This window comes from Epinephelus moara, chromosome 23, assembly GCF_006386435.1.
Source record: "Epinephelus moara isolate mb chromosome 23, YSFRI_EMoa_1.0, whole genome shotgun sequence".
Taxonomy (NCBI): domain Eukaryota; kingdom Metazoa; phylum Chordata; class Actinopteri; order Perciformes; family Serranidae; genus Epinephelus; species Epinephelus moara.
Genome location: NC_065528.1, coordinates 31,684,240 through 31,712,204, shown reverse-complemented (window position 1 = coordinate 31,712,204; position 27,965 = coordinate 31,684,240). Strand labels below are relative to the sequence as shown.

The 27,965-nt window shown below is 40.6% G+C and overlaps 4 protein-coding genes across 4 annotated transcripts in view; 1 reads left to right on the top strand and 3 right to left on the bottom strand.

Annotated features, from left to right (window-relative positions):
- kiaa0930 overlaps nt 1-2,894 on the bottom strand; it is a 47,092-nt gene extending 44,198 nt beyond the window's left edge. Inside the window, 1 exon segment of the mRNA XM_050035941.1 lies at nt 1,704-2,894. The gene's annotated coding sequence lies outside the window, so the exon portion shown is untranslated.
- Nucleotides 2,895-3,025: 131 nt separating this feature from the next.
- Nucleotides 3,026-9,386, bottom strand: fbxo7 (F-box protein 7). Its single transcript, XM_050035929.1, has 10 exons — nt 9,279-9,386; nt 6,901-7,023; nt 6,541-6,781; nt 6,176-6,424; nt 5,943-6,087; nt 5,789-5,872; nt 5,595-5,690; nt 5,182-5,358; nt 5,027-5,067; nt 3,026-3,909 (listed from the first exon to the last, which is right to left on the bottom strand). Exons 2-10 carry the CDS (start codon nt 7,020-7,022, stop codon nt 3,613-3,615), a joined length of 1,452 nt encoding a protein of 483 aa, XP_049891886.1. The 5' UTR covers nt 7,023; nt 9,279-9,386; the 3' UTR covers nt 3,026-3,612.
- A 1,290-nt stretch (nt 9,387-10,676) lies between these two features.
- rtcb (RNA 2',3'-cyclic phosphate and 5'-OH ligase) lies at nt 10,677-15,665 on the top strand. Its single transcript, XM_050035896.1, has 12 exons — nt 10,677-11,028; nt 11,720-11,798; nt 11,878-11,945; nt 12,104-12,203; nt 12,307-12,463; nt 12,553-12,709; nt 13,503-13,662; nt 13,814-13,989; nt 14,075-14,263; nt 14,348-14,458; nt 14,712-14,831; nt 15,045-15,665. The coding sequence occupies exons 1-12, from the start codon at nt 10,936-10,938 to the stop codon at nt 15,150-15,152; spliced, it is 1,518 nt and encodes a 505-aa protein (XP_049891853.1). The 5' UTR covers nt 10,677-10,935; the 3' UTR covers nt 15,153-15,665.
- xpot (exportin, tRNA (nuclear export receptor for tRNAs)) overlaps nt 15,662-27,965 on the bottom strand; it is a 22,224-nt gene continuing 9,920 nt past the window's right edge. Inside the window, exons 16-25 of the mRNA XM_050035895.1 lie at nt 26,108-26,177; nt 25,783-26,021; nt 25,313-25,598; nt 25,017-25,206; nt 22,349-22,465; nt 22,138-22,253; nt 22,012-22,059; nt 21,831-21,902; nt 21,495-21,551; nt 15,662-21,403 (exon numbers count right to left, since the gene is read on the bottom strand). Of these exons, the coding sequence (XP_049891852.1) occupies nt 21,377-21,403; nt 21,495-21,551; nt 21,831-21,902; nt 22,012-22,059; nt 22,138-22,253; nt 22,349-22,465; nt 25,017-25,206; nt 25,313-25,598; nt 25,783-26,021; nt 26,108-26,177 (1,222 nt within the window). The 3' untranslated portion in view covers nt 15,662-21,376. The remainder of the gene's footprint in view (nt 21,404-21,494; nt 21,552-21,830; nt 21,903-22,011; nt 22,060-22,137; nt 22,254-22,348; nt 22,466-25,016; nt 25,207-25,312; nt 25,599-25,782; nt 26,022-26,107; nt 26,178-27,965) is intronic.

Sequence of the window (27,965 nt, the reverse complement as noted above, 5' to 3'; positions counted from 1 at the left end):
TTTTAAAGGGACAGCGCACCTGGAGACAACTCACACACACTCACACACACACACACACACTCGGCGGAGCACCGACAGGTGTTACAGAGACCACTGTCAACCGGCACATATAAAGCAAATCTAAAATACAAAATACACAATGAAGTTGTTTAAAAATAGATTATAACACTTAATTGTGTGTATAATTTTGTTTTAATATAATTTTTATAAAGTTTGTAAATTTTGTATGGAATTTTTTTTAGACTTTTTTAATGTCATAATTTTGATTTAGGGACTGTTCATTACTTACAAGGATGCAAGAAGGAGGGCGGCATGTCAAGTATTTTTTAAAGCACTGGGGAGGGATTTATGATTTCATTGTGGCTCAGGAGAGGGGCATATACATTTTAATGGTCGTATTTTGTATTTATTTATTTTTACAGCACATTGTTGGCAGCTTTGGAAGGCGCCAATTTGCCAAAAGTCCATCATTCATCATAGCCAGAAACTGTAAAAACCAAAATGAATGTTGTATTTTCACATTTCTGACGGTCTTTAGACTCATCATGTGCATCAAACCTTGTGCCAGAAAAAAAACAACACATAACCAAATCTGAGCTTAAAACTAGTTAGATTAATCAAAATCACGTTATTCTACATCTCATTTAAAAGTAAAGTAAAAAAGCAAAATTAAACCATGACTAACCAGCGTGCACGACAAGAGTGAAAAATCAAAGCTTTTTTAAAAAAAAAAAAAAAAAAAAAAGACTCCAGGCTTTCATCTTCAACTTTTAACTTTCAAACATCAGAGACTAAATTTTAAAAAGGAGGAAGGGTCATTTTCTGCCTCGAGGCTCGAGAGAAAAATATGTGAAGCTTCAGAGAGGGTCAAAAAACAAAAATAAAAAACAACGAAGTCACACCCCAGCCACCTCTCTCCTCTGATAAGTAAAGAACAGTCCCTTAGTAAATTAAAATTTTAATTCTATGTCATAATTTTGACTTGTCATGACCATTAGTATATTTAACATGGATTACATAATTAGATGATACGTCAAAACTTTTACTTAGCTCATGATTGTAACTTAGAAAGTCAAGATTTTGACTTTTCTCCCCCTTTTTACATCTTATCTCATGAATCATGGTAAAAATATTAAATATAATATATATATATTTACTTTCATTTGTTATTACAATTATTTGCCAATTTGCGATGTAACGAGAAATAATGTCAGTACTTCAGAAATACAGCTGACATTCTTCATTAGCTTTTACACTGCTTGTATCTGGGTCTGTTTGTTCTCCGGTGCACAGCGGCTCATGAATCAGACGCACCCCTGCTAGCATTGCTGCTAGGCGGTAGGCGCGAGTACGACAGTCCCCGCCCGCCCGGCTGGCGGAGGGGGAGGGGGGGGGCGATAATAAAGTAGTCTGGGTGGTCTCAGTAATATGGACAGTACATATCAACGGTGTAATTAGCACATATTAAATCACATATAAGCTTCACATTATCTCAAACGAAGTATTAGTTAGCATCAGGCTAACAAGCTAACTACGGCTAAAGCTACCGTTGGCTGCGACTAACTCCTGATCTCTGTAAGTTAGCCTGTCTACCTACGTTAGTTAACGTTACGTTTAAATCACGGACTGAGTGTACGAACTGATACATGTGAGTTTCGTTACTCCGTTGGAGGCATGTGGCCGTTAAATGTGGCTGTATTTACCGAGTGTTTACGTCCTCCGTTGGTTGGAGCAGGTGTTACAGCGGAAAGTGTGACCCGTTAAATTGCGTAACTCTACAGAAAGAGCCACTGGTACGTTGAACAGACGCGGTCACTTAAAGGCTTCCGTAGTTCTGACAGTTTGAATACGATAATTACTATAAGTGCGATTTAAATGTTTAAATTAAGTGCGATTTAAATGTTAATACAAACGTATGTGATTTTCAATCACGTCACAGTATCTGACGGGTGACAGAGTTCTTCGTAACACCGGGGTTTCACCGCGGAAAACTCCGCCCACACAGAGGGAACCTCATCGCCGGCGAATTGAGGTCGTTTAAACGAGTGCACCCTTTGTTTCAAGACAAAAGATGACGTCATTGTCTCAAGAGCTCCTGACCGTTGAAAACAAATTGAGTATTTCCCCCGTTTTTCCACACATCAAGTTTATTCAGCCCGTGTCCTCCTGCAGCAGTGACCACAGCAACACGTGATCAGTGTAAGGATGTAATGAATTAAGGGTTTTTATAAGGTTTTATGTGAGGGTTAATGGTTTTTTCAGGGCTAAAAACACATTAAAATATACAATATAACCTGATATGTGACTCATATCTTGTAAGTTTGACGTAAAGGTGTATTTTGATTGTTTCTGACTCGCGAAATGGAGGACTTTCAGCCACCATGTGTTTCAGTTAAGGTTAATACAATAAATCACAGTCTGTCACATATTTAACCATTAATTTAAATTGCGATATAGTCAAACATGTCTTGAGCAAAATCATGTGGCAAAATACAATTAACAATTTGACTTAATGTCCATAATTGTGATGTATTAATATTGGCATGGAAATATAACTCACAATTCTTTAAAATCTGCATTTGCACTTAGATCAAAAGAAGCATCTGTAATGCTATCTTCCTATGAACCCCTAAAAATAAAAAAATAAAACACTTTCAAGGTGCCATATGTCCCAAAAGGTGATATTTTGCGGGCACGAGACAATTATCATGTGTACAAAAAATATTAATAATAAAATAAAATGAAATAATCACCTTTCGGGACTTTGGGGTCTCTGTAAAATTTTGTAAAAATTGTGACTTTTAAAATCAAAGTTATAAAGAAGTAACAGTTTGAAAAGTGTGACATAGTGAGAAAAAAACCAAAAAGATTAAAAAAAAGAAAAATTAAGACTTCAAAAATCTAAATTCTGACATAATAAGTCAGAATTTGTATAATTTTAACCTTTATTTAGTCTCAGTAAAGTGCTGGAGATCATGGTGATTAAATAATTAAAAAAGAAATAAGAGCCATTGAACAAAGAAGTCTTTTACAACAACAACAAAAAAACTTTACTCAGATTCATCAGTTTAAATTCTTTCTGCAGATTATTCCAGTGTTCAGAGCAGAAAACATCAAGTCCTTCTCAGTCCTGCAAATATCATCAATGTAAGAGTCATCGTTTTGACATAGTGAGACACAGGTTTGACTTTTTTGTGAAATCATAAGTAAAAAAAAAAGAAGATATTTGGTCACTGTCTCTGTGTTGAATCAAATACTGTTGTTTATGTAAAAGCTTTGCAGCACAAATTAATTTGACACGGCCCGCTTCAGAAAACAGGAAGTAACGATGAGATAATAATTAGATATTAATGCAGGAAACATGTTTTTAAAGCCCTTTTCATTCCACGTTATATTGTGTGTATTAGTGTGTTGTAGTGACGGTCTGTGACGGTGGGGACGTCCTCACAGACTGTCACACATCATCAGTTTCAAACCCAACAGCTTCCTGTCTCTGCTTTCTATTCAAATAAACTCTTGTGTCGTTCAGATGTGTGTTGTTTTATTGTTGCAGAAGAAGAAGAAGAAGAAGAAGAAGAAGAAGTCCTGATTTGTCCTGGAGACAAACTTGACTCAGATGAATCCTCTCCGGATGTCTGCAGATCGTCCTCCCATCGGTCGCAGTCTCGGAGGTCGTCCGATGACGTCTTCTGGCCGACCGATGGGGTCGGAGCGATGGCGAGGGAGGAGGACGCGGGGGAGGCTCGGCCTCTGGTCGTAGTCCCCCCCGATGATGCCGGGCAGCGGGGGGTGGAGGGGGATGGGGACAGGGTTGAAGATGTCCCGGGGATTCCAGTGGAAAGGAGGGAGGGAGCGGTGACGAGCCCCCTGTCGGAGCTCACTGCGGATCTTATAGAATTGTTTGTAAAGCTGGAAAAGACAGATTTAAAGAATTACAGCTAGAAAAACATTAAATCTGAGTTCTCTGGATCTGAATTCTCAGAATATGAATATTTAAATATTAAAATCTGAACATGTCTGCCTCCTGGTGACGACACTGAGATCACAGCCAATGCAAAAATATTTCTCACTGTAAATTAAATCATTTGAGTTTTGGAATGTTTTTTTTTTTTTAAGACTAAAAATATTTATTTTAATAAATCATTCAATAAATGAACAGACTGCGAGATATTACAGGTTTTTAACAACATTTCATTGAAGATTAAAGAGTAAAAATTCTTATTATGAATGCCCTTATGTCATACATTCAGACTGGGACCCAAAATCTGGGGTTATTTATGGGAGAAATTAATAAGATAAAAAAATATAGAGAGGTTTTAATAGATTTTTAAGCATGATTGCATCACTAAAAATGTACCACCATTTTAAGGTATAAATTAAGGGACTTTTGTGTTATTTTTCCCTTAAAACCGTCCATTAAAAATCAATTAAAAACAATATATTAATTCTATCAAACTGTAAAATCAGAAGTTCAATTAATTAATTTATTAATGGATTTGCTGTATATAAGGGTTTATTTATAAGGGATTTTGTGCATGAATTATTGGAGTTTTAAAATCCCATAAACTGTAGCGATAATCCATAAAAATAACTATATGATAATCCTTAAATTGTCCCTTTAAACTGCATTACAAATATCTGCATTACGTCATTATCAGTGGGTAAATTAATTAAGGGTTTAATAGTGATGAGTATTTTTTAGATATTTAATCTAAAACTACTTATTTTTAATTAACAGTAAATAAATTGAGTTCAATTATTTATTCAGTGTTTAACAAGTGAATTTAAAGGTACAGTGCGTCAGATTTAGGGGGATTTAGTGGCATCTAGTGGTGAGGACTGCACACTGCAACCAGCTGAAACTTCTCCTGGTTAAATTTCCTTCAGTGCTCATTGTTCAGGAGCTGAATTATCCACAGAGCTCTCTTCCTCTCCGAAACAAACGAACCAGCTGATTTAAACTGGTGAAAACACTGAATAAAGCAGTTTGACATAACATAACTAAATAAAAGAATCTGTTTCTCACCTCTCTCCAGTCGGTGTCTCTGGGCCTGCTGAGATCTCGATCTGAACCACAACACACACGAGTTTATTCACTTATTAACGATCACATCATATGTCACGTGTTTTAAAACGGAACCGTAGTAGTGTGGATGTAGCCTCAGGGTTTAAGTGTCTCACCTGAGAAGTCGCGGCGGTACAGGTGTCTCCACAGCGTGGAGTCGGCTGTGGACACGTTGAAGTGTCTGCAGACGGACGACAGTCTCACCACGGAGCGGACGTCCAGCAGTCTGAGGACTCTGAGGAGGAGCTCAGGAGGAAGAGCGGCCAGGCCGAACGCCACGGGCAGAGCCATCGCTGGAGACACAGCACAGTGACGTCACAGTGACATCATCGTCAAACCTCACTGTACGTGTTCACATTTATTAGTCTCTAATTGTGTGGCTGTCGAGAGGAGAAATAAATCTGTGTTGGGAGTAACTAAGTACTTTAGCATGGTACAGTATTTTGAACCCCTGTATGTTACATTGTTTGTGTATTAATATGTTTAAATCTCATCAGACCTCCACATGGCGTGTGATCAGAGTCTGTACCTTCTCTGGCGGCGGCGATCAGCGGGTACGCCAGCTGGTCTTTGAAGATTCGTGACAGTTTTTTAAGATCTCTAAAAGCTGCCGCTGCACTTTCTCCTGCACAAACAACACACGCACGACATCTTATTATCATCAACATCACTATAGAGGCTCTGATGCATGTTTGGTGTCCAGTCGACCAATCGGAGCTCTACCTGGCCACTCGTCGGTCACGTAGCTGGAGGGGTTCACGCACAGTTTACGAACCGCGCTGACGGTTTCGTTCTCCTTCAGAGTCGCTGCGGGAAGAACAGATGCGTTAGAGACACAGAGAAGATGACCATCATAAAACAGTGATGATAAACTGACCGTTGATGACGAGCAGCGCCCCCATGCCTACCGCCACGACCATGGCGAGGCTGTTCTCACACAGAGGGTGAGTGTACTGCAGTTTGTAGACTCCAGCTGCTGACCTCCACCCTGCGGGCATCTCACCAGGCTTCAGCTCACAGCCCTACACACACACACACACACATTGATTCCTAACATCACCTGCAGGAGTCACATCGGTTATTCAGAGAGAAGCCTCGCCGTCGTCTCACCTGAGGAACAAAGCCAGTCTCGAGCATCAGCAGGTGTCCGGCCACCATGATGGCGTCGTTGGGACTGGTGGTTTGAGCCGAGTGGTGGAGGAGCTCCAGAGAGAGAGGAGCCTGACCCTCCTCCGCCTCGCCACACAGCATCGGCTCCCAGCTGGGGACTGACGGCTCAGAGTCCAACGTCTCAGCGAGCTCCATGGACTGTGTCACAGCTGCTGCTGCAGGACTCGCGCTGCTGCTGCTGCTGGTGGGCTGTTTATTCAAGACAACAAGACTGTGGCGATCAAACACTCTGAGACAGAAACGCTTCAACGAGTGTGAGTGGCTGATTTGAACAGATGAACTCGCTCCACAGACGAATCGCTCACCTGGTTGGATGTCATGGGTGCCGTCTGTTGGTTCTGCTGCTGCCTCTGGTTCTCTGTGCTGCTGGTCGTCCTGTTGGTGGAGCTGGTGGAGCTGGTGGAGCTGGTGGAGCTGGTGGCTGCAGATTCAGGCAGGACGACACAGATCAGGTCTCCAGAGACGATGCCGCAGGACGCCAGAGTCTGACCGGAGTCTGACAGAGGCTCTGAGCCGTTCAGGGACAAACTGAACTCTGTGTCTGTGCTGAACGAGAACAACGTTTCACGTCAGGAGGAAGGAAATAAAAACAAAAACTTTTATTTATCATTACTTAATAAATAATAAACATTGTTGCTGATGAAGCCTCAGGTGTGGTGTCTGACCTGAGTCCATGAGAAGATAACAGCGTCTCCTGGATGAGGTCTGAGAGCTCCTTCACACTGGGCTCCTCTCCCAGTAACTCCACTCTGCTGGTCTGTCGGTTGATCCGAACTCGCAGCTTCATGCTGGAGACAAAAACATGAGCGTTAACAGACGAGGTCGTTCACTCCGAACAAGAATAATCAGAAAAAGAATAAAGATTTTCCAGAGAGAGAGACACAGACCAAACCATGGAAAACATACTTTTGGCCTTTATGACACACTTGATATTAAACTTTTAACTGTTTGAACAAACTGAGTCATATTTGTATTTATAAAAGTACAGCTCAGAAACGTGGTGACACATTTCAATTCTAAAATCTGGTGAAGAGTTAACAGAGTTTGGTGGAAAGAAGCACAATTAAAACTACTGGGAGCTTTCAACAGTTTAACAGCGTGCGGCTCTTGTGTCTGGTTCTTGCTTTAGTTTGATTCTTTTCATCCAGCACCTGTTAAAGCTGGGACGTGTGTGTGCCCTCCACCATGTTTGTTGGAAGGACGACACCAGAACATCTCAGAACATGTGTGCATTTTCTTCTGATCTACTGCTCTTACTTGACAGGAGTGTCCACATAGTTTTGGCCAGATAGTGTGCCCGTATCATACATTCATCTATCTCACTATATAATGACCAAAACTTTGTGTGTGTGTGTGTGTCTGTGTGTCTGTTCCAGGTTTTTCTCCTCATTGACTTGGTCAATCCATGTGAAATTTGGCACAGTGGTAGAGGGTCATGGGAGGATGCCAATGAAGCAATATTACATCAATTGGCCAAAGGGGGGCGCTATAGCAACCCATTGAAATTGCAAACTTTGAATGGGCATATCTCATGCCCCGTATGTGGTAGAGACATGAAACTTTGCACAGAGATGCCTCTCCTCATGAGGAACACATTTGCCTCAAGAACCCATAACTTCCGCTTATATAGATTTTCCGCCATTTTGAATTTTTTGAAAAACACTTCAAATGGATCTCTTCCTAGGAAGTTTGAGCGATCTGCATGAAACTGGGTGAACATAATCTAGGGACCAATATCTAAAGTTCCCTCTTGGCAAAAGTTGGAAAACTTACTAAAACTGAGCTTCTATAAGGCAATGAATATTGCGGAGGGCGTGGCTCATCACATAAAGGTGTATAACATCTCAAGGGTTTCACCCATCACCACGCAACTTTGTAGGCATATGACCACACATAATCTGAGGGGACCCCTCCATTATTGACCCCATCAAACAAAATGGGGGCGCTAGAGAGCTCATTTCTTATCTAGGCCTAACCGCCATATGGATTTTTACTAAACTTGGTAGATATGTAGAACAGGACGCCTCAAGGTGACTGGAGAAATTTAACTCTAATTGGCAACTGGGTGGCGCTATAACAACAGCAAAATGTCTGCAATCGTACTATCAACTTCACAAACACTCTGTCTGAATACATTGCTCTTCTTAATGGGTTCAGTTGACTATTTAATCTGCATTTTCTTATGACCTGTATCCCAAACACACACCATGTGAAACTGTACGTGGGCAACTGTGCACTCAATGGGTATGGACTAGTTTTACAAACAAACTGAAATTAGTCTTCTTTGTGTTTTTAGCAGAAACGCTCAAAGTGACCGGTTTCAGTAAAATTTAGCAAAAAGTTAATGGAGTTTGGTGGAGAGATGCTCATTTCTACATCATCTTCAACATCTTTGAACATTTTCTTATGACCTGCTGCTCTTACTGTCCACATACTTTTGGCCAGATAGTATACCCGAATTATTCCTTCATCTATTTGACAAACAAACTGTTATTAGTCTTCTTAGTGTCTTTAACAGAAAAGCTCAAAGTGACAGTTTTCAGTAAAAATTGGTGAAAAGTTAATGGGGTTTGGTGGAAAGATGCTCATTTTTGATGAGTCATTAAGGTTGTTTTCGGAGCTATGAAGCAGTTAACGTTACTGTAGCCTTGTGTTAACGTGACACCAAACTGTATTTAATAATTCAGCACCAAATTCAGATATAAGTAACTTTAATTTTCCATCAACAAACGTCAGGACCTCAGAGTTTGGAGGAAACACTCACACAGGACAGAACCACCGACACATTAATGCGAAATAAATAAAATTACACAGGAAATGATTTAAGACATCTACCACGGGTCTGGCATCAAATCTGGCTTGATATTTAAGAAGAAATTAAGCGTTTCGTTTTCGTTTCTGCTCTGCACGTTAGCTAACGTTTGATAAGTTGCTGCGTAACAGTGAAGCTTTGCTAGTTAACAAACTGTGAACTCCGGAAGTTAGAGACGATATTTAACGAAGGTTTTAACGATAAAAGCAGAGAGAGCAGAAAAACACTTACATGATGAATTACAGTGAAAATATCCAGCTGGTTTTATCACATTTCTCTGCTGAGTCCCGACTGTAAACACACAGCAGCGTCAAAGCGACACAGCTAGTAACAGATAGCTTCCGGTTTACAAAGCGAAGAATTTCAAAATAAAAGCCATGTTAGAAATGTGTCAAAATTAAATTAAATTAAAAATCCTTTATTAATACATGGATAAATCCTATATGAATGGAGAATTTTTAAGGAGTACGGATTTGTAACTACAGAAGTTAGCAGTCATTGTTGTTTTTAACTTTATGGGACAAAAAGTAAATGGGAAAATACTGACCCCATACTTTTGCTAATAATTGGTGAAATTTCCCCAAACAAGCCAAGTTTATTTGTCAAGAACCTTCTAATATAACATATAATTTTAAGTCAGCTGTTACATTAATCGTGTTACCATACCATATTTATTCCAGCACTCTGCACCATGGCACAGTTGTGTTCTTGTTTACATTTTTTTATATACCATATATCTGTATTTATAAGTTATGCAGTTATTATATTCATAGTATTTCAATGTTTATGTTTTTTTTCTTTTGCAAATTGAGTGCAACAAATTACTTGCAGGCCTATGTGTTCATGTACTTGACCAATAAATCTGATTCTGAATCTTATTCTGATTCTGAATGCTGCAATTTGAAGTGCTTTACATGGCGCACAAAAATGAATACAGACAAAATATAAAAGAAACATATGTCACATTAAAAGTCATAAATAAATAAGAATTAAAAGAATCAAATAAAGGCAAATTAAAAAGGTGTTAAAATATAAATCAATTCTTGCTTCACATTTTGTTTGATTTTGTCTTAGATCTCTTATCAATTAATTATAATAATTTAATAATAATAATAATCAATTAATTCTGGTCAGGTGATAACAGGTGGCAGTGAAGGTATTTCTGACACAAAAAACAAACAAAAAAAATACAGTCAATCTTAACATAAGACTCTTTTTTTGCTAATTTGCATAATTTTGTTTCGGTTTATTGTTTACCGTGTGATGACTTATTTTTTGACATTGTAATAAACATATCAACAACAAAGTGCTCTGTAAATGGGTTCAATTAAAAACTAAAAGTGAATCTTGAGATCCTTTTTTTGTAAAATTAATTATAATTTTTTTGTTTGTTATTTTTTACTATATTATTTTTTTGTTGACAAGTGATCATGTGGCATGTCAACAAATGATCGTGTAAATATATTCATTAAAAATAAAACAGAAAAGAGCTAATGCTTTTGTTTTGAAAGCCATCCGCCAAACGCCCGGCTCTTTTTAGTGTCTCTGCTGAACTTGACCAAACTTGTTTAACTACAACTACGGCAAGCGAGCAACTTAGTTTTAAACTCCGACTTATTAAATATTACGGTACTAAATATAACTCTGACAACACTAATCACACTACGTGTTCTCCATATTTAGTTAAATATTATCAAGACTTTATATATATCGTCGTTTAAAGTTAGAAGTGAAATTTTAATGCGTCACGCCAAATTGATATGCGCGTTTTGCTGTCAGAAAGCTTGCCGGCGTCCGTACTGCTCTGATTGCTGACACTTTGCATCAAAGAACCGGTGAAACGCAGCGTTAAACTCCCGAAACATCAACGCTTTTGTGACCAGGAACGATGAGCCGCAGTTATAATGATGAGCTGCAGTATCTGGATAAAATCGGCAGCAACTGTTGGAGGATTAAAAAAGGTTTCGTCCCCAACATGCAGGTGAGACTGTGGACACACGTTTAGCTGCTAACGTGGCTAACGGCTAACTTACAGCTCACTGTGCAGCCAGTTAGCACATGTTAGCTAGTTATGTGGACTTTAACCAGGCAGGAACTCCCTTCTGGAATAGTTACAATAATAAAGTTAATGTAGTCATAGTAATCAATACACATTATCCAGGAAATCAGCCGCAAACTAAAGTTAAAATGTGCTGACGTAGCTCAGTGATGCAACCATTGGCAATGAATGGTTAGCCGAATTAAAGGGTGGATCCGACTGATATGACAACATTAAATATAAATCAGCATATAACATATAATACGGCTATGTAGGCATCTTAAATATTAATTAACAGTTTGACATCAGCAAAGACTGGATTCTTTATTTTTGAGATGAAAACTTATCTTTTTGTAAACACTGAAGATAAATAAAAATTGTGATAAGGATGACATACATTTGGTTATTAAAGATTTGTGTCCAAAAACACGAGTAAAACCTATACAAAGAATAGCAGACATGTTGTTGTGTAAATAAGTAATATATTTCATAAATGAAATGCAGCTTAAACTGGACCGACCATGAAAATGACATATTATCATTACAGGTTTTATTATATTGAAGCTCAACAATCATCAGAGTCCACATGAACATTTAAAACCAACACATAACTGATTTCTTCATCTTCGCTCAGGTTGAGGGAAACTTCTACGTGAACGACGCTCTGGAGAAACTGATGTTTGAGGAGCTTCGTAACGCCTGTCGAGGAGGAGGTCAGCTGTGCCTCACCTGATCTCATTAACCCACTGAAATCATCCCAGAAGTTTCACCTTATGTATTGTGTCTCCTTAGGTGTGGGAGGATTCCTTCCAGCCATGAAACAAATCGGGAACGTGGCAGCGCTGCCGGGGATCGTACACGTAAGTAATATGACTACACGAGATTCATCGGTGAAAACGTGTTCAAGGTTGCAAGATGTTTTTTTGCATTTTGCTGTAACTGGACAGCAGAAGCTTCAGACTGAAGATGACATGTCTTTAAACCTGTGATGTTCACACTGTGTTTAATTGATCCACAGAAATCCATCGGTCTCCCTGACGTTCACTCTGGATATGGATTTGCGATCGGAAACATGGCGGCCTTCGACATGGGCGACCCCGATGCTGTGGTGTCTCCAGGTGCGAGAAACATTTCTAAATTTATCTGATGTTTGTTTTAGACGTTAAAAAGTCTCTAAGACTTAAGAGGGAATTATATCAAACTGGTGATGTTTTGTTGCAGGCGGTGTCGGTTTTGACATAAACTGTGGCGTCCGTCTTCTGAGGACGAACCTGGACGAGGGAGACGTTCAGCCGGTGAAGGAGCAGCTCGCCCAGTCGCTGTTCGACCACATCCCAGTGGGCGTCGGATCCAAGGGAGTCATCCCCATGGGGGCCAAGTAAGGAGGGATCCTCCGGGATTGAGACCACAGAATAAACCCTCTCACACCTGTTCACCTGTGTTACCTGTTCACCTGTGTGTCCTTAGGGACCTGGAGGAGGCTCTGGAGATGGGCGTGGACTGGTCTCTGAGGGAGGGCTACGCCTGGGCAGAGGACAAGGAGCACTGCGAGGAGTACGGCAGGATGCTGCAGGCTGACCCCAACAAAGTGTCCTCCAAGGCCAAGAAGAGAGGCCTGCCGCAGGTATCCCAGCAGCCCCTGGGGCTCATGTTTTCATTTACACCAAACGTATTCTGTCGTTCGAACATGGAAACACAAAAACAAACAGTTTCTGCAGGTTTTTACAAAGTCTGAAAAAGTCTGTAAGACCAGAGTGCTGGTTCATTTAAGTTAATTTTTGCCATCTTTTGATCTATTAATAGTAATCTTTCTTTAGCACATTTTAAACTTTGACTTCTCATATTGTCAATTTAACAAAGTATAAAGCTGCTAGGAATCCAAAACACAAGAAAAATGACACAGGCGCATATAAAAATGTGCAAATCTGACAGTCCTGATCTCCTTTCAACCAGACTCCATTTAAATAAAGAGTAATTTAATCACAGTAAAACACACTTCAGTTAAAGTCGACAGAAACAAAATAAAACTCACAAAAATTGTCTTGGTTTGTCTCTACACTGTTCCAACAATTAACAGCTCTGGTTTGGTTGAAATTAACCCTTAATTCACCCAGTTAGATGTGAAGACATGCTGCCTCTATACACACTTAAATCACTGTTTAGTTAAATGGAGTCTGGTGGGTTTGGTGATGGTGATTTCAGGGCTGTTTCTATTTAAACTAAAGGATCTTACTCTTTAACACAAAGTTCTATCTCTGTAGGGATCCTTTCTATAATGTTGTCAGACACTTACAATAACAATCTGAGCCTGTCAGTGACAAAAACAAACACTTAAGTGGACGTAAACTGATGGTTCGGACAGAGTGGTTACATTGCAGCCTGATTCATGTCCTCGGTGTTCCCCTGTTGTGCTGAAGCTGGGGACGCTGGGAGCAGGAAACCACTACGCTGAGATCCAGGTGGTGGACGAGATCTACAACGACTACGCCGCCAAGAAGATGGGCATCGACCACAAGGGCCAGGTGTGTGTGATGATCCACAGCGGCAGCAGAGGGCTCGGACACCAGGTCGCCACAGGTACAGACACACCTGCTAGAGGACGAGTTTTTAAAGGGGTCAGAGAAGCTTGTTCACAAAGACAAAGAGGGTTTCTGCAGGTTTTAACAAAGTCTGAAAAGGTCCAGATGTTGTTAAAAGAAATAATTAAATGGATAAATGTCGTTGACAGACGCTCTGGTTGCCATGGAGAAGGCGATGAAGAGAGATAAGATCACAGTGAACGACCGTCAGCTGGCCTGCGCTCGCATCACGTCACAGGAAGGACAGGACTACCTGAAGGGCATGGCCGCTGCAGGAAACTACGCCTGGGTCAACCGCTCGTCCATGACCTTCCTCACCAGACAGGTAAACACACCTGGAAACATCAGTCCTGACTGACGGGTAATTATTCAGAGCAGAAAGCTTTACATGTAACTGTAATTATTTCCAGGCCTTTTCCAAAGTGTTCGGCACGACGCCGGACGACCTCGACATGCACGTGATCTACGACGTCTCTCACAACATCGCCAAAGTGGAGGAGCACATCGTGGACGGGAAACAGAAGACTCTGCTGATCCACCGCAAAGGATCCACCCGAGCATTCCCCCCACACCACCCGCTCATCCCCGTAGACTACCAGGTACACACCTCCTCACTGTGTCATGTGACGAGGCTTTAAATGTGCCGCTGCAGATCTGAACTGACGGATTGTCGTTGTTTTCAGCTCACAGGTCAGCCGGTGTTGATCGGAGGGACGATGGGGACCTGCAGCTACGTCCTCACCGGGACAGAACAAGGCATGACGGAGACATTCGGCACCACCTGTCACGGAGCGGTACGAGTCTTTAAATTTATTTATTTACAGGACATCAGTCTGCAGGTTTTATTTTAGTCACATGACATCATTGTTCTGATTAAAGAGCAACTCAGCATCCTTTTAATACACCTGATCAGCAACACGTAGAAAAGTGATATCGCAAAAATACCCGGAAATATCTTGATATTATTTTAGGGCCACATCGCCCACCCCTAACCGTATCGTATCGTAATATATAATTATCTCCTGACTCCTTCCTCGTCTGTTTCAGGGTCGCGCTCTGTCTCGAGCAAAGTCCCGCAGGAACCTGGACTTCCAGGACGTCCTGGACAAACTGGCCGATCAGGGCATCGCCATCCGGGTGGCTTCACCCAAACTGGTCATGGAGGAGGTGAGGAAGATGTTTTGGATTTACGCTCAGAATGTGGCGCTGATGCTAAAGCTTTTTTAATACTTTGGCTCATGGCAACAGTTTTGTTAAATTTCGGATGTTACGGGAACAATCTTCCTGTTTGAGTCAATTTAAGTTTTTTATTTGGCACTAAACATCTGTATGTAGACGATGAAGGATTGGTTATCTGAAGTTGTTTTGTTTTGTTTCCAGGCGCCCGAATCGTACAAAAACGTGACGGACGTCGTCAACACGTGTCACGACGCTGGCATCAGTAAGAAGGCGATCAAACTGCGACCAATCGCCGTGATTAAAGGCTGAAGCTGCACGACTCAACGGTTAAAGACTATTTACACTAAACGGGAAGGATGTCATGATGTCCGGTACTCCTGGACAGGGATCTTGAAAAGCAGATGATACTTGCTTTTTTTTGGGTGTGTGTGTTGGTTTGGAATGAATTTATGTTGACGGGAAAATGAGATCAAAAAAGAAAATTTAATTTCTAACCTGAAAAAATGGTTTTTTTTGTGTTAATGCCAAATCTGTGATCTGAATAAAGATGGTCACTTAAAACGCCATTGTACTCCATTACAGTGCACTGAGTTTTGGCTTGGTCGCCTTAACTTTGGTTACGTGATGCCTAGAAATAAGTCTAAATGTTGGTGTGGTGCATTTTAAAATGAAGGAATATGTCACACATCTGTTTTCAAGCAGATGCGCAGGAGAGGGACGAGAAGAATAAAACAACCAAGGTCTGCAGAAGACCATCTCTGAGCGATGGATGTTCCTTGAATTCTGTTGATCAATAAATAAAAACAAGAAGTCTGATATCTCATGATTAGTAAACACTTTATTGGTTCTAACAGATGTTCTAACAGAAGGTTTATCTCCATATGAAAAAATAAAATCAAGATCAACACGTTTCACCATCAATGAACAAAGTCATCAATCTGGCAAAGTTTCTCTCAGACCTCAGTTTCTCCCCTCGGTCTGCTGAAGATAAAATAAAACCAGGCGGTAACCATCTGAGAATTCATCAATAACTTTTATTTCATTCAACACGTCCTTTGAAAAACAGCGGATTCTACTTTAGTGGGTTTACTGAGGAAAAAGACTTCTAGTGTCTGAGTGAATACTACGACGGTACGATGAGGAACACAATCACAATAAAATACCACTTCAGGTGTTTGTGAGGGGACGCCTGTCGTTCAAGTTGATTTATAGGAGTTAACAGGTGAATTAAGTGCGGGGGAAGTGCTGATCCTGAGCCCAGTGTGTGTCGGTGCTTTAGTGTTGTTACAGATTATCATTCGTACGGAGTCCAAACTGAGCCAAAACTCGAGACGTTAGAAGGAATAGTTCAAGATTTGGGAAAAATATTATAGCGTTAAGTAAATATAATAGAACAACAATAATAATATACCTTTGTTGTTCAGATGCATATCAATCTGCTGTCAGGATGAGAGTCAGGATGTAGTTAGCTTAGCTTAGCTTAGCACAAAATGGTTCCAGCTGTCACCCTAAACCCTCACACTGTGCTTTTACATTTCTGTTTGTGTAAAAATTAAACAAACGACAACTACAAAAATGGGGCATAAAGAACTTATTAGTGACCTGTTTTTAAACTCTTAAACTCTCAAGCTATGCTAAATTAAGCTAAGCTAAGCCTCTCCTAACTACGTACTAAACACAACCTGTAAATCAAACAGAACTGTTTGAAGGTGGATTTTTATCTCTTAAAATAAAACTACGTTAGCAGTTTCCACCCACTTCCAGTCTTTATGCTAAACTAAGCTAAGCTAAGCTAAGCTAACCAAGTCCTAGCTCAATAAATCAAACCGCGTTGGAGTTGTTTGAAGTTGGATTTCTATCTCTTTTAATGGAGCTAAGATAGTAGTCTCCACCGCTTCCATTCTTAATCCTAAGCTAAGCTAAGCTAAGCTAAGCTAAGCTAATCATGTCCTAACTTCAAATTGAACTCGCATGTAAATCAAACGGCTTTGGAGTTGTTTGAAGTTGGATTTTTAAGTAATTTCATGGAGTTAAGTTAGCAATTTCCACCCATTTCCAGTCTTTACAGTAAAGCTTAAGCTAAGCTAAATTAAGCTAAGCTGATCATGTCCTTACTCTGTATTGAACTCACATGTAAATCAAACCGCTTTAGAGTTGTTTGAAGTTGGATCTTTATCTTTATTGATGAAGTTAGCCTAGCAGTTTCCACCCACTTCCAGTCTTTATGCTAAGCTAAGCTAAGCTAACCATGTCCTAACTCCATATAGCACTCACAAGTAAATCAAACTGCGTTGGAGTTGTTTGAAGTTAGATTATTATCTCTACTGATGAAGTTAGCCTTGCAGTTTCCGCCCACTTCCAGTCTTTATGCTAAGCTAAGCTAAGCTAACCATGTCCTAACTCCATATAGCATTCACAAGTAAATCAAACCGTGTTGGAGTTGTTTGAAGTTAGATTATTATCTCTACTGATGAAGTTAGCCTTGCAGTTTCCGCCTACTTCCAGTCTTTATGCTAAACTAAGCTAAGCTAACCAAGTCCTAGCTCAATAAATCAAACTGCGTTGGAGTTGTTTGAAGTTGGATTTTTATATCTATTGATGATGCTCGGCTAGCAGTTTCCACCCACTTCCAGTCTTCATGCTAAGCTACGCTAGGCTAAGCAAGTCCTGGCTCCAGTTCCACAGACGTTACATTGATATCCAATTCAAAATCTCATTCTGAGATACTTCTCCAAGATACTGAACTATTCCTTTAGCTAGGCTAGCAGTTTCCCCCGACTTTCAGTCTTTGTGCTAAGCTAGGCTAAACTGATATCGATACAAAACCAAAGAGATAAAACCAAATAGTCCCAAAGAAATAGCAAAAATAATACGAGATGTCCACATAACTTCGTAACATTAGCTTAATGTGTTTGGTGAAAACGTCTCAAGTAAAGGTCCACTTATTAACTTTGTCAGGAGTTTTAGCAGGTAGGGCACCTTGACATGAATTTTGTTTTGTCAAACTACTGTTTCCAAGGTCAAGATTAAAGTTAATGTCAGATTGTGTTTGTGTTCCCTCAGAACAAGAGCTTCTCTTAATTTCATCCTTTATCATTAAATTCATTTAAGTTTAGTGATATTTTACATATTTCTAATTATCAACAAAACCCATGTGCAGAGCCAAACAAACTGCTAACAAATAATGTCTAAATCCAAATGTGGATTCATCCACTGCTTAAAACAGTCCCCAGCAAAAACCCTACTTCCTGCGGTTACAGTAACATTTGAAGAAAAAAAAATGCTGTGACCAGCTGTTTAAGGAAATTACTGAGCCTTAAAAAGAAAAATAAATAAACTTATATAATTGTGATTTGCCTCAATTTTAGTGTAATTTGTTGACAATTAGAAAAAAGTAGAACAACAACACTCCAAACTAGCTTTGTTTTTTTACACCTGTTTGGTCACTTATAATTAAACTCAATATTTTCAGGCACTTTCTCCAAAGTTTGGGGGGAAATAGAAGAAATTTAAAGCCTCAGAAACATCGTAAAATCAGATTAACCAAATAACAAGGAATGCACTTAACGTCACAAACTGTTTTTAACAGTGGAACCAGTAAATCTTTTCCTGTAACTGAGATGTCTGACGAGACAGAAACAAGCGGGGCATCACGATATCCAAAGGTTTTAAAGAACAGAAGCGTCTGTACAGAGTCAATGGCTAAAATAGCAAAAAAATGATAAGACACAGTTTTTGGAGTTTTTACAGTCGGATCTCGTCGTCTCGCACTGATTGGTTTCCTTACAGCTCCTTCACAGTATTGATCGCAGTGAAGTGTTTGCATAATCAATTAGTCGATCGTCCTGAATTGTCACAAATGCTTGAATACAAAATTAAATCGAGCTGCTTCTGTACACGGGCAAGTTCATTTTGTTTTTACACGAGCTGTACATGGATGAGTCCTGTCGATGAGCTCATGTGGTCATATGGAAGCTCATCACCACCGAGAAAAGAAAAAAGATAAAGTGTAGATAAATAAAAATACTCATAAACAAGTCACATTTATGATATAATAAATCAAAATTATGACATTTAAAGTCAGATTTATGAATTATCAGTCAAAACTTTTCAAATTAAAATGTTTGACTTGTGTCACAATTTTCAATTCGACCAAGTCAACACCTTTAAATACAACTTTTTTTTTACTTACTTCACTTTTTTAAGAATCAAATTATGAGTTATTAAAGTCTATATATATATATATATATATATATACATATATCACAGATATTCTGACTTTTTGGTAAAAATTATGTGGTCAAAATAGTCTTTTGAAGAACTTTTTAAGTCACAATTGAGATTTGCGTGGTCTTAAAAGATATAAAGTCAAAAATATAAAAAATTATGATAAACAAAAATACCAGCAACTCAGAAAAATGATATGAACAGAAAATTATGACTTTTGAAGTCACAATTTCGCCTCAATAGACCGAATCCCAATGTGTTTTTACAATAACTTCCGGGTAGAAAACCCCTGCGTCACGTACATTAAAAATGAAATGGTGTTGAGAAAACTCTGCCTCAATAAGTTAATTTAGCCACCTAAAAAAGCTCACAAAAAAAAAAAACAGTATCAGTTCAAGTGTACTTTACATTTAGAATATTATATTTTCCGACCAGTAACTGAGGTTGTTATTAGGGATGCACTGATATGGATTTTTCAACTGATTCGATAACCGATAATTACGCATATTTGTATTTTAAAAATAAGCGTATAACCTGTAGTTTATATCACCTGAGGATAAGAAAGGCAAAGATGTAGTGAGAAAATATGAATGATTAATTATTCCATAGGTCTGACCGAACCAAATCAAACTGACATCACTTGCTAACGCTAACTGCTAACAGTTCAGACTCTTCCATACCTACCAAAACTAGGCTGTGAAAAACAGGTACATTTTCTGGGGTATTGTCGAATGGCCTACGCTTATCAGCTATGACTTTAATTAGCAGAATAATGCATATTATTAAAATGTCCCATTATCGTCCTGATATATATCGCGCACCCCTAGTCGTTATATCGAATCCACCAGAGTTCACCGACTAAAGCGGTCAATTTACAAAGCAGAAGACTGCGTTGCTGGTCCATCACTGCCTCGATTGGTTTGTATATAAGGTAAAGCAGACGAAATATTCAGTTGTAGTGAACACTCACACAGATATTGATTTTCTAGATGGATAGAACATGTTTTGCATCGTTTACAGCAGGATATTGTTTAGCTCGTGTGCTTCAGTAGATTTGGTTTATCAAATTTGATAACAAAGGTCGCACCACCATGTTTAACTATATATCTTTAAATGTCACAGTTACAGCTTGCAACGAAAGTTTTACATTTCTTCACAATTGTAATGAATTGCCAGTTTTCTACCCGGAAGTGTTTGTTGCTGCTGACATGACGTCACTGTTATTCGGTCTGTAAGTCAAATTTGTGCGATACAAAATCAAAATTATGTGCCGTATATGAACTTTGATGTCGTGTCTCATACATATGACTCAATGAGTATTTTTACAATTTCTAACTTTAACTCCTTTTTTTCATTTTCCGGCAGAAATGATCTTCCATATTTAGTTTCCAAATGGGAATGAAGATTAAAAAAAAAACAGACCTCGGAACTTTATTTACACTTTTTAACATCTTATTCTCTTATTTACATTTTGTTCCTCCATTTTAAGTCCATTTCCATCTGAAAAATATTCGTCGTATTTCCAGGAAACAAAAATACTCCGTGGACTTCATCGGGTCTTCCATTTCAACACAAACCCATCATGAAGGGGCTGAAATGTGAGTATCTACATCCCATCAGGTCACAAATATAAAGAGTGGTTGAGATCATATTTCATGTTAAATTAAGATTTGAGGGAAAATTAAGTCTGTTTTGAACTAAACCTGGAAGGAAGAGGCAGATCGACTTGGGCTGTATGAACGTTTCACTTCAAACATAAAATCCTCAACACATTAAAAAAAGAAAAGAACTCAATGCCACATTTTAATAAAATAAAACAATTCAGCCCTTATTTTCTGTCCATTCTGTGGCAACATCCAAATAAACCTCAACTCTAGTTTTGAAATGTGGTTTCTTACGTGAAGGTTTGACTTCGAGTAAAGCTTCGTTTCAGGTGTTCAGATGGTTTTCAGGATAATTACCAAATGTTTCCCGGACAGGCCGCGTCCTCTCCCACAGATCCGTGTTTACCTCTAAAAGCCCTTTCCACTCGACGCCACAAAACATCTCCACGTGTCTGATCATCAGTCGAGCTCCTTTAGTCCTCGTGGACAGCTCGTCTCGTCAGCGGCAGGAGGGATTTATCCGTCCGCCGAGCTTCTGTCCATGTCCCGACTTTAGACAGATTTTGTTATGCGTTCACTTTTTAAGTGCAAAAGCAGCTGCTATGCTAAGGTCCTTTTTTTGTTGTTGTTGGTGTGAGTGGCGAGTGCGTCCACTTCCTGTGAGTGTCCTTTCAGTCCAACGCGAACTTCCAGTTTTATTTCCTACAGCTTGGCTCGCTGAAAGAACGCCTGCACAGACAGAGGAGGATTATCAATAAATCAAGTATCAAAGCTAAAAATCAATCAATCTCTTTATTGATTATAGTAAATGCACTCGTACCTTAATGTAGTTTTTCAGGACTTTGATGTCCGGCTGCTGAAGCACTTGACAAAGCTCCTGTAATAAAGTTCATAACGTAAGAAACTGGAACCATCATTATTACTGCTGGCCTCTCCTGGTGGCTGGGGCCCTGAAAGCTTTCCCTTTTTACCCCCTTATCGGCGGCCATGTTTGTTCTGTACTGGAAATCAGCACTAATGTAAAGAGCACAAGTTAAATGAAGTTTCTATCCCAGTCTGATATCTGTCAGGTCAATATGACGCCCCCAAGCTGGAGCGCAAGGCGACGTCAGACAGATAATTCACTGATTTTCCCCCGAGTGGTCTCATGTTTTACCTGTGAGATTTCAGGTGACACCTGCAGAGAGGGCAAATACTCCTGCTGCAAGAACTGGATGAACTCCGGCCCCTGAAAGAACAAATACAACTCAACAACTGGGAACAAACTCCTTCATATATCAAATAAATAAGTAATACTTCAACATTATTCTACTTTCTTTTCTCAGAACTGTTTTTACCCTTTTGAGATGAATCACTTTCAGCGTGAGCGCACACTCCGACAGCGTCTGAAACACAAACAAGAGACGTGAGAAACAAAATCAAAATCCTGTGTTTGTCGGCTGGACTCTGGCAGAGGAACTCACCAGGACTGTCTGAGCGTCCGAGAGGTCAAAGGTTGGTTTGAGAGGAGCCAGGAAACACGCAGGAACAATGTGTTTGTAGATGAAGTCAGGGAATCCCACCATGCCGTCTTTACCTCCTGCAGGTTTCATCAGAGGACAACAAAACGTAAAAACAAAGACACACTGACGGGGACAATAAAGTAAAATCATTGCAACCAGTTTGACTTCTCACCCCACAGCTCCACCAGTTTGGAGAGGATGATGAAGCAGGTTTTCTGCGCGATGGGATCGGGGAAGTCCACGGCTCCCTGGATGATGGTGAACACAACTCGCTCGATGTTTTCTGCTCCTGAAAAACAAGAACGAAACGCTCACTCAACACGACATCAAATAACTTCCAACTGTGGCGAGAATGTTGACGATCAGTTAAATTAATCTGCAGAGGAAACAGGGTGTCTACAGGTGTCAGACACTTAAATCCAATGCTTTTTAAGACCTTTTCAAGATCATTTTAAACCAGATTAGACTGATTTTTGGACAAATCTTTTTCTTAATCAATTCACAAAGAAGAGCTCGACTCATTTGACAAAAACAAGTTAAAAGATGGATAAACTAAATTAGATACTATGTATGATGTGATTAAGGGCCTGTCCCATTTCTACCCCTTCAATCTTCCACTTGGTATTGAGTGCCTTCGTTTGTGAGATAACCCTTGATGAGGGAAGTGAGAAATATTAGGGTGGAGATCTTTCCCTAAGAAATGAGACAGCACTTCATGCAAATCGTCACGCATAGTAGCGACGCAATGAAAATCCCGGCTCCAGCGCTTGTGTTGTGGCGTGTGCTATGTTTATTCTTCTCTGTCTGATGAATCAACAGAGAAGAAATGCTGAAAACAGGAAGCGCCTACGACGTCTTCTAGTTCTGATCGATTTTGTTTGGGTCACCCCCAATTTCCACCAGATGCGTGTTGGTTGCGTCTGCGCGCCGGCACGGCAGCGGAGTCGATAGGATTCAATTCTCGTCAATGTGTGTGTTTCCACCAGCTGCGGCTGTGCTGCGTTCCGGCTCCGTCACAGCTGCGGCGCTCCGGAGCCCTCCGCAACAGATACGCAGGACTTCTATTTTTGCTGGACGCTGGAGCACAACACAGCAATTCAGCACAGAGCAGATCGTGCAGGGCAGGAAGTCGTGCACAGAAACAAAGTAAAACACCTGATTAATTTTCAAAATAAAATACCCACGGATCATATTTCCCTGCACTACACCTTGAGAATGTCATAATGGGTGGAGGCAGGCCTGAAGTCAACAGGTCAGAGGTTTTCAGACGTCATTTCACCCCGTTGACACCATGGACGAGGAGATGTTAATCATGGCGGTGCACCGAGATGTCTTCCGGCAGAGCTGCACCGCTCCGCACAGCATACGCAACCGGTGGGTGTTGACGGACGGCGGAGCACGCAGCGGATAACCAGCGCTGCCGTTCCGCAACGGACACGCATCCAGTGGAAATCCAGCGTTAAGTCGATATTTTGACGCTGTGTTCAACAGAGTTGCTGATGAGTTTACGCTAGTCCAACCATCTGTTGTTTGTATAGCTTACATTCAGATCATACAGTAACAAATTGTTTTCCAAAACTTGCTGAAGTTGCTGACGTTGCAAGGTGTTCTGGGAAATTTCATCTTCCACTTCGTTGAAAGTGTGGGTCGGGGCTCCCTTGGAATCTAGGGCAGGTTTTAAGTGTTGGAAACCACTTCCACTACCTCAATGCTGTTTTGGGACACCACTAGCCTAAATGTGAACACGCACAACCAAGTGCAAGTGGGTATTTCTAGAGGAAGTGTGGGTATTGGGACAGGCCCTAACACCTCACAAATTCAAAACTGAGACTTTTTAAAAGCTTCACCTCACAAATTCAAAACTGAGACTTTTTAAAAGCTTTTAAGACCTAAAATTTATAAAAAATTTAATTTTGAAACTTTTAGAACCTTTAAAAAAATTCACATGTTCGTCGTGGGTGCTCAGGTCGTTGAGGCGCAGGTTGAGCAGGTTTAGACTTCATTTCAAAATCTGCATAATTCTAAGTTACAGTGGACTAATATTCTGATGATAGAAATTAAATCATGAACAGTTTTCTGATACCTTATGAAATCCTCATCTTCCCTTTCTCTCCGAGAGTTAGATGCTGTCTGTACAGCTGGTTGGCTTAGCATAGCATAAAGACTAGAACATGACTCGATCGCCTGGTGCAAAATGCAAAATGTAAAATGCTACATCTGGCTAGTAAATCTAGCCAGTCACTTGCCTGATCAGGTAAGTCGTAAAAAAAGGATTAAACACATTGTATTTTCCCGAGCTGATGATAGAAGTGGCTAAGGAGTGGGGCATCTTGCTTCTTTCTCATCTTTGTCGAGAGCTGCACATGCACAGTACTGATAGGGCACTTGTGAGAAGATGGCGGCAGGTAAAGACAACGTTTATGAGCTGAAAGGCAAGCGGGCGTTTTCAGTGTAGATGGGTGGAGTTAGAGGATGTGGACAAGACTGTGACAATGTATTGTGCAGTTTGCTGTGCGTTTGAGAACAAGACGGATAAAACAAGGTCATTTTTCAAAGATAAGTCAAGTTTCATACATTAACTTTAGTCTTTGTGGTTATTTAATAACCGCTTATGAATAAAACAATAGGTATAGAAGCAAATAGAAACTGACTTCAGCTAGCCTGACTCTGTCCGAGGCAAACAACATCCACCTATTTTCTTTAACTATAAACGTTAAAATGTTTTTTTGTTTTTTTTAAATGGACACCAGAAGTTCTGCAGTTTCAGCTCCACATTAAGAGCAGACAATAAACCTCAGATCACCACAAACAAACACTCAAGTCACTGGGATATAACTCACCCTGATTGGCCATGACCTCGTTCATCCCACTTCCTGTGATGGTCTGGATGAAGGCGAAGTAGCTCCTCCTCAGCATCTGTTTCTCCAGAGCTGCCGCCTGGTCGTTTTCCTCCGCCGGCCGGGCCAAGACCTCGAAGATGGCGACCACAAGCGGCATGAAGACCTGCTGCAGGAAGGGGGACACCTGCCGCTGCCGTGGCAACGGGACAAAAGGCTTGTTAAATCACCCTGCGGCCTCACAGCTGGTTATCAGATTAGAAACTTGTAACTGTCTCTGCGGTGATTCTTGTGAGTACCTTGAACTTGGCGGTGATCTGGCTGATGAGCGGGATGAACTCCTGCAGGTCTTTGGCCTCGCAGTCCTTCAGCATGTGCTCCGAGGCGGCAGGAATAAAGGGCAGCACCTCCTCCTCCATACAGATGATCATTCGGTGCAGGAAGGAGCGAACGGAGCTGCGCAGCGTCCCCCGCTGGACGGGGCAGCTGAGTGCAGGCAGGAAGGTCTGCAGACAGTCTCTGTAAACCTCGGTGCAGCCGCACTGCTTCACCGTCTGCTTGTTGCTGAACGCCTTGCTGGTGCGACTGCAGACAGAGAGGAGAGTTCAGCCGTTTGTTCTCAGACACTGATGTAAATGATCTGCTTTCAGCTTCTGGTTTCAGCAAATTAATTGTGAGGACTGCAAACCTTCAGGTGCTGCAGAGACACATTGTGGTAAAGATCTCTGAGTGATCAGTTAAAATGTCTGGATCAGATCTGTATCCTCACCTGGCAAACCCGACAGCGTGGCTCAGACAGTCGGCGAGGGCGGCCTGCCTCTCCTCCTCCGTCTCCTGTGACAGTTTGGCGAGCAGCAGGCGGAAAGCGTCCATCAGCGGCAGCAGCAGGCCCCTCATCAGCGCCTGCTTCCTCTCCACCGGACTCTCTCCGTTCACGATCAGGACGCCCGCCGTCTCAAACATGAACAGCTGGTCGTCGCTGGTCAGCAGCGCTGGGAAGCCATTTTCCTGGACAGACGGGGAAACACATCGATGATGCAGATAGGACGAACAGCACTCAGTGGATGAATCAATGGTGACATGTTGATACTTACAGGAGGAGCGAGCTCCAGCAGGTCCTGGATCCTGGTCAGGATGTCCTCGATGAAGGCATTCATGTGTTTACTGTTGACAGAACATCACCAACGTCAAGACCAGAAGAGTCAGGAAAATAACTAAATCATCTCAATGGATCCTTCACTGCTGTCAACAAATGTTTCTGTCGCATTTGGCTCACTAAAGAAAGATTATGATTGTATCTTGTCTTTATTACACAAAATCTAGCAAGATTAATAATAACTCAGTCTTACATTCTTCTTCACACAAACTTATCTTATACGATAAAGACACTGCGTCATTTTCTTTTGCTCACAGGAAATTTGAATATCAAGATAAACCTGGGTTGTTATCCTGTGCGCATTAGTTACTAGCTCGCTCACAAAAGACATCTTATTATTAATATATCCTGTTATTTTGTGCCCAAAGGTTATTATGTTGTTCACACAAGATATCTTGGCATCAGGATATTAAATTATTATTTCGTTTTCATGCAGTTATTATCTTGTGTGCACAAGACTGTTTTGGGGCTTCATACAGCAGCTGTGCACTTTATACAAATTTGTTGAAGCTGATCTTGTTGAAACTCTAAAAATGACCATAACAAAATGCTTAGTACGTGTCTCAAACATTAGACCTGGCTTTATTGTGGCGTGATTAGCAGCCCTGCACTGTCTTGTTAGCACAGTCCATTTCTTTGCTATTTATTCTCTCTCCCTATTTTATGGTGTCATTTTTATTTCCGTTATCACTCGTAAAAGTTTTTATTTTAAAGCAATATGGGGGGGTTCAAATAAAATTTTGATTAATAAACCCATAAAAAGAGAATTACAAAATAAGAAAAATGACCATAAAATTGAATCAACACTTTTGATAATCTTTAAAAATCTAAACTACAGTTGTGCGTAGTCCCTTCAGGATTTTGCTGTCTTTTTTGGGATTGTTGTGCCCAAAAATGTCTGATGTCACTGCTTCTTTTCTAATGCATGCTGCTCTGTATTTAGGCATGATTTGTTTTTTTGCAATGCATTTACAAGAGCTTGTGAAAACTGCACAAATAGTTGTTTGTTTGGTGTCATTCATTACAAACCGAAGGCAACTTGTTCCAGTAAGAATGAAATTGCACTGTTCTGAGTTTGTGATTTAAACATATTTAATCTAAGTCGCCTTGATTCTTTCAGCATGTGCACTCTATATGCAACAGCCTCCATCATAGTGTTTTGTCAACTGATGACTTTTGTTTGTGTTCCACCACAACGTTGCACACGGTGCAAAACAGTTCACCCCCAATTTCGTGCAGAACATCAGGGAACTGCCTTGCTCGACCTTTAGCAATAACTTTTGTATATGTGAGGCGTTTGTGTCGTACATGTCTGCATCTTCACAACCAGAAAAACAGGAAGTGAGTTTGGGGGACTGCTATGACTGGAGAAACTCCCGGGAAACTACAGTGACTGGTCATACTTACTGAAAAGTTGTGGTGATTGGACAAAATTGGAATTTCATTCATTCATTTTCTACGACTAATTATCCTGTTTGGGGTCACAGGGGGGCTGGAGCGCATCCCAGCTGACACTGGGTGAGAGGCAGGGTTCACCCTGGACAGGTCACCAGACTATCACAGGGCTCAGACTTTAGGCCCGTTTCCACCACAGGAACTTCTTTTACAGGGGCTAAACAAGTCCCTGCCTCGGAGTAGGTACTCAGAACGGCCCCGAGAAACTCCTGGCTGGGGCTTGGGGATTACTTGGTGCTGATTGGATATACTCAAGGCGGGATGTGACGTTTTGTAATTACTATGGTTATCGTAGATTAGCTGGGCTAACCGTTAGCTGTTAGCCGTTAGCGGTGTCTGTA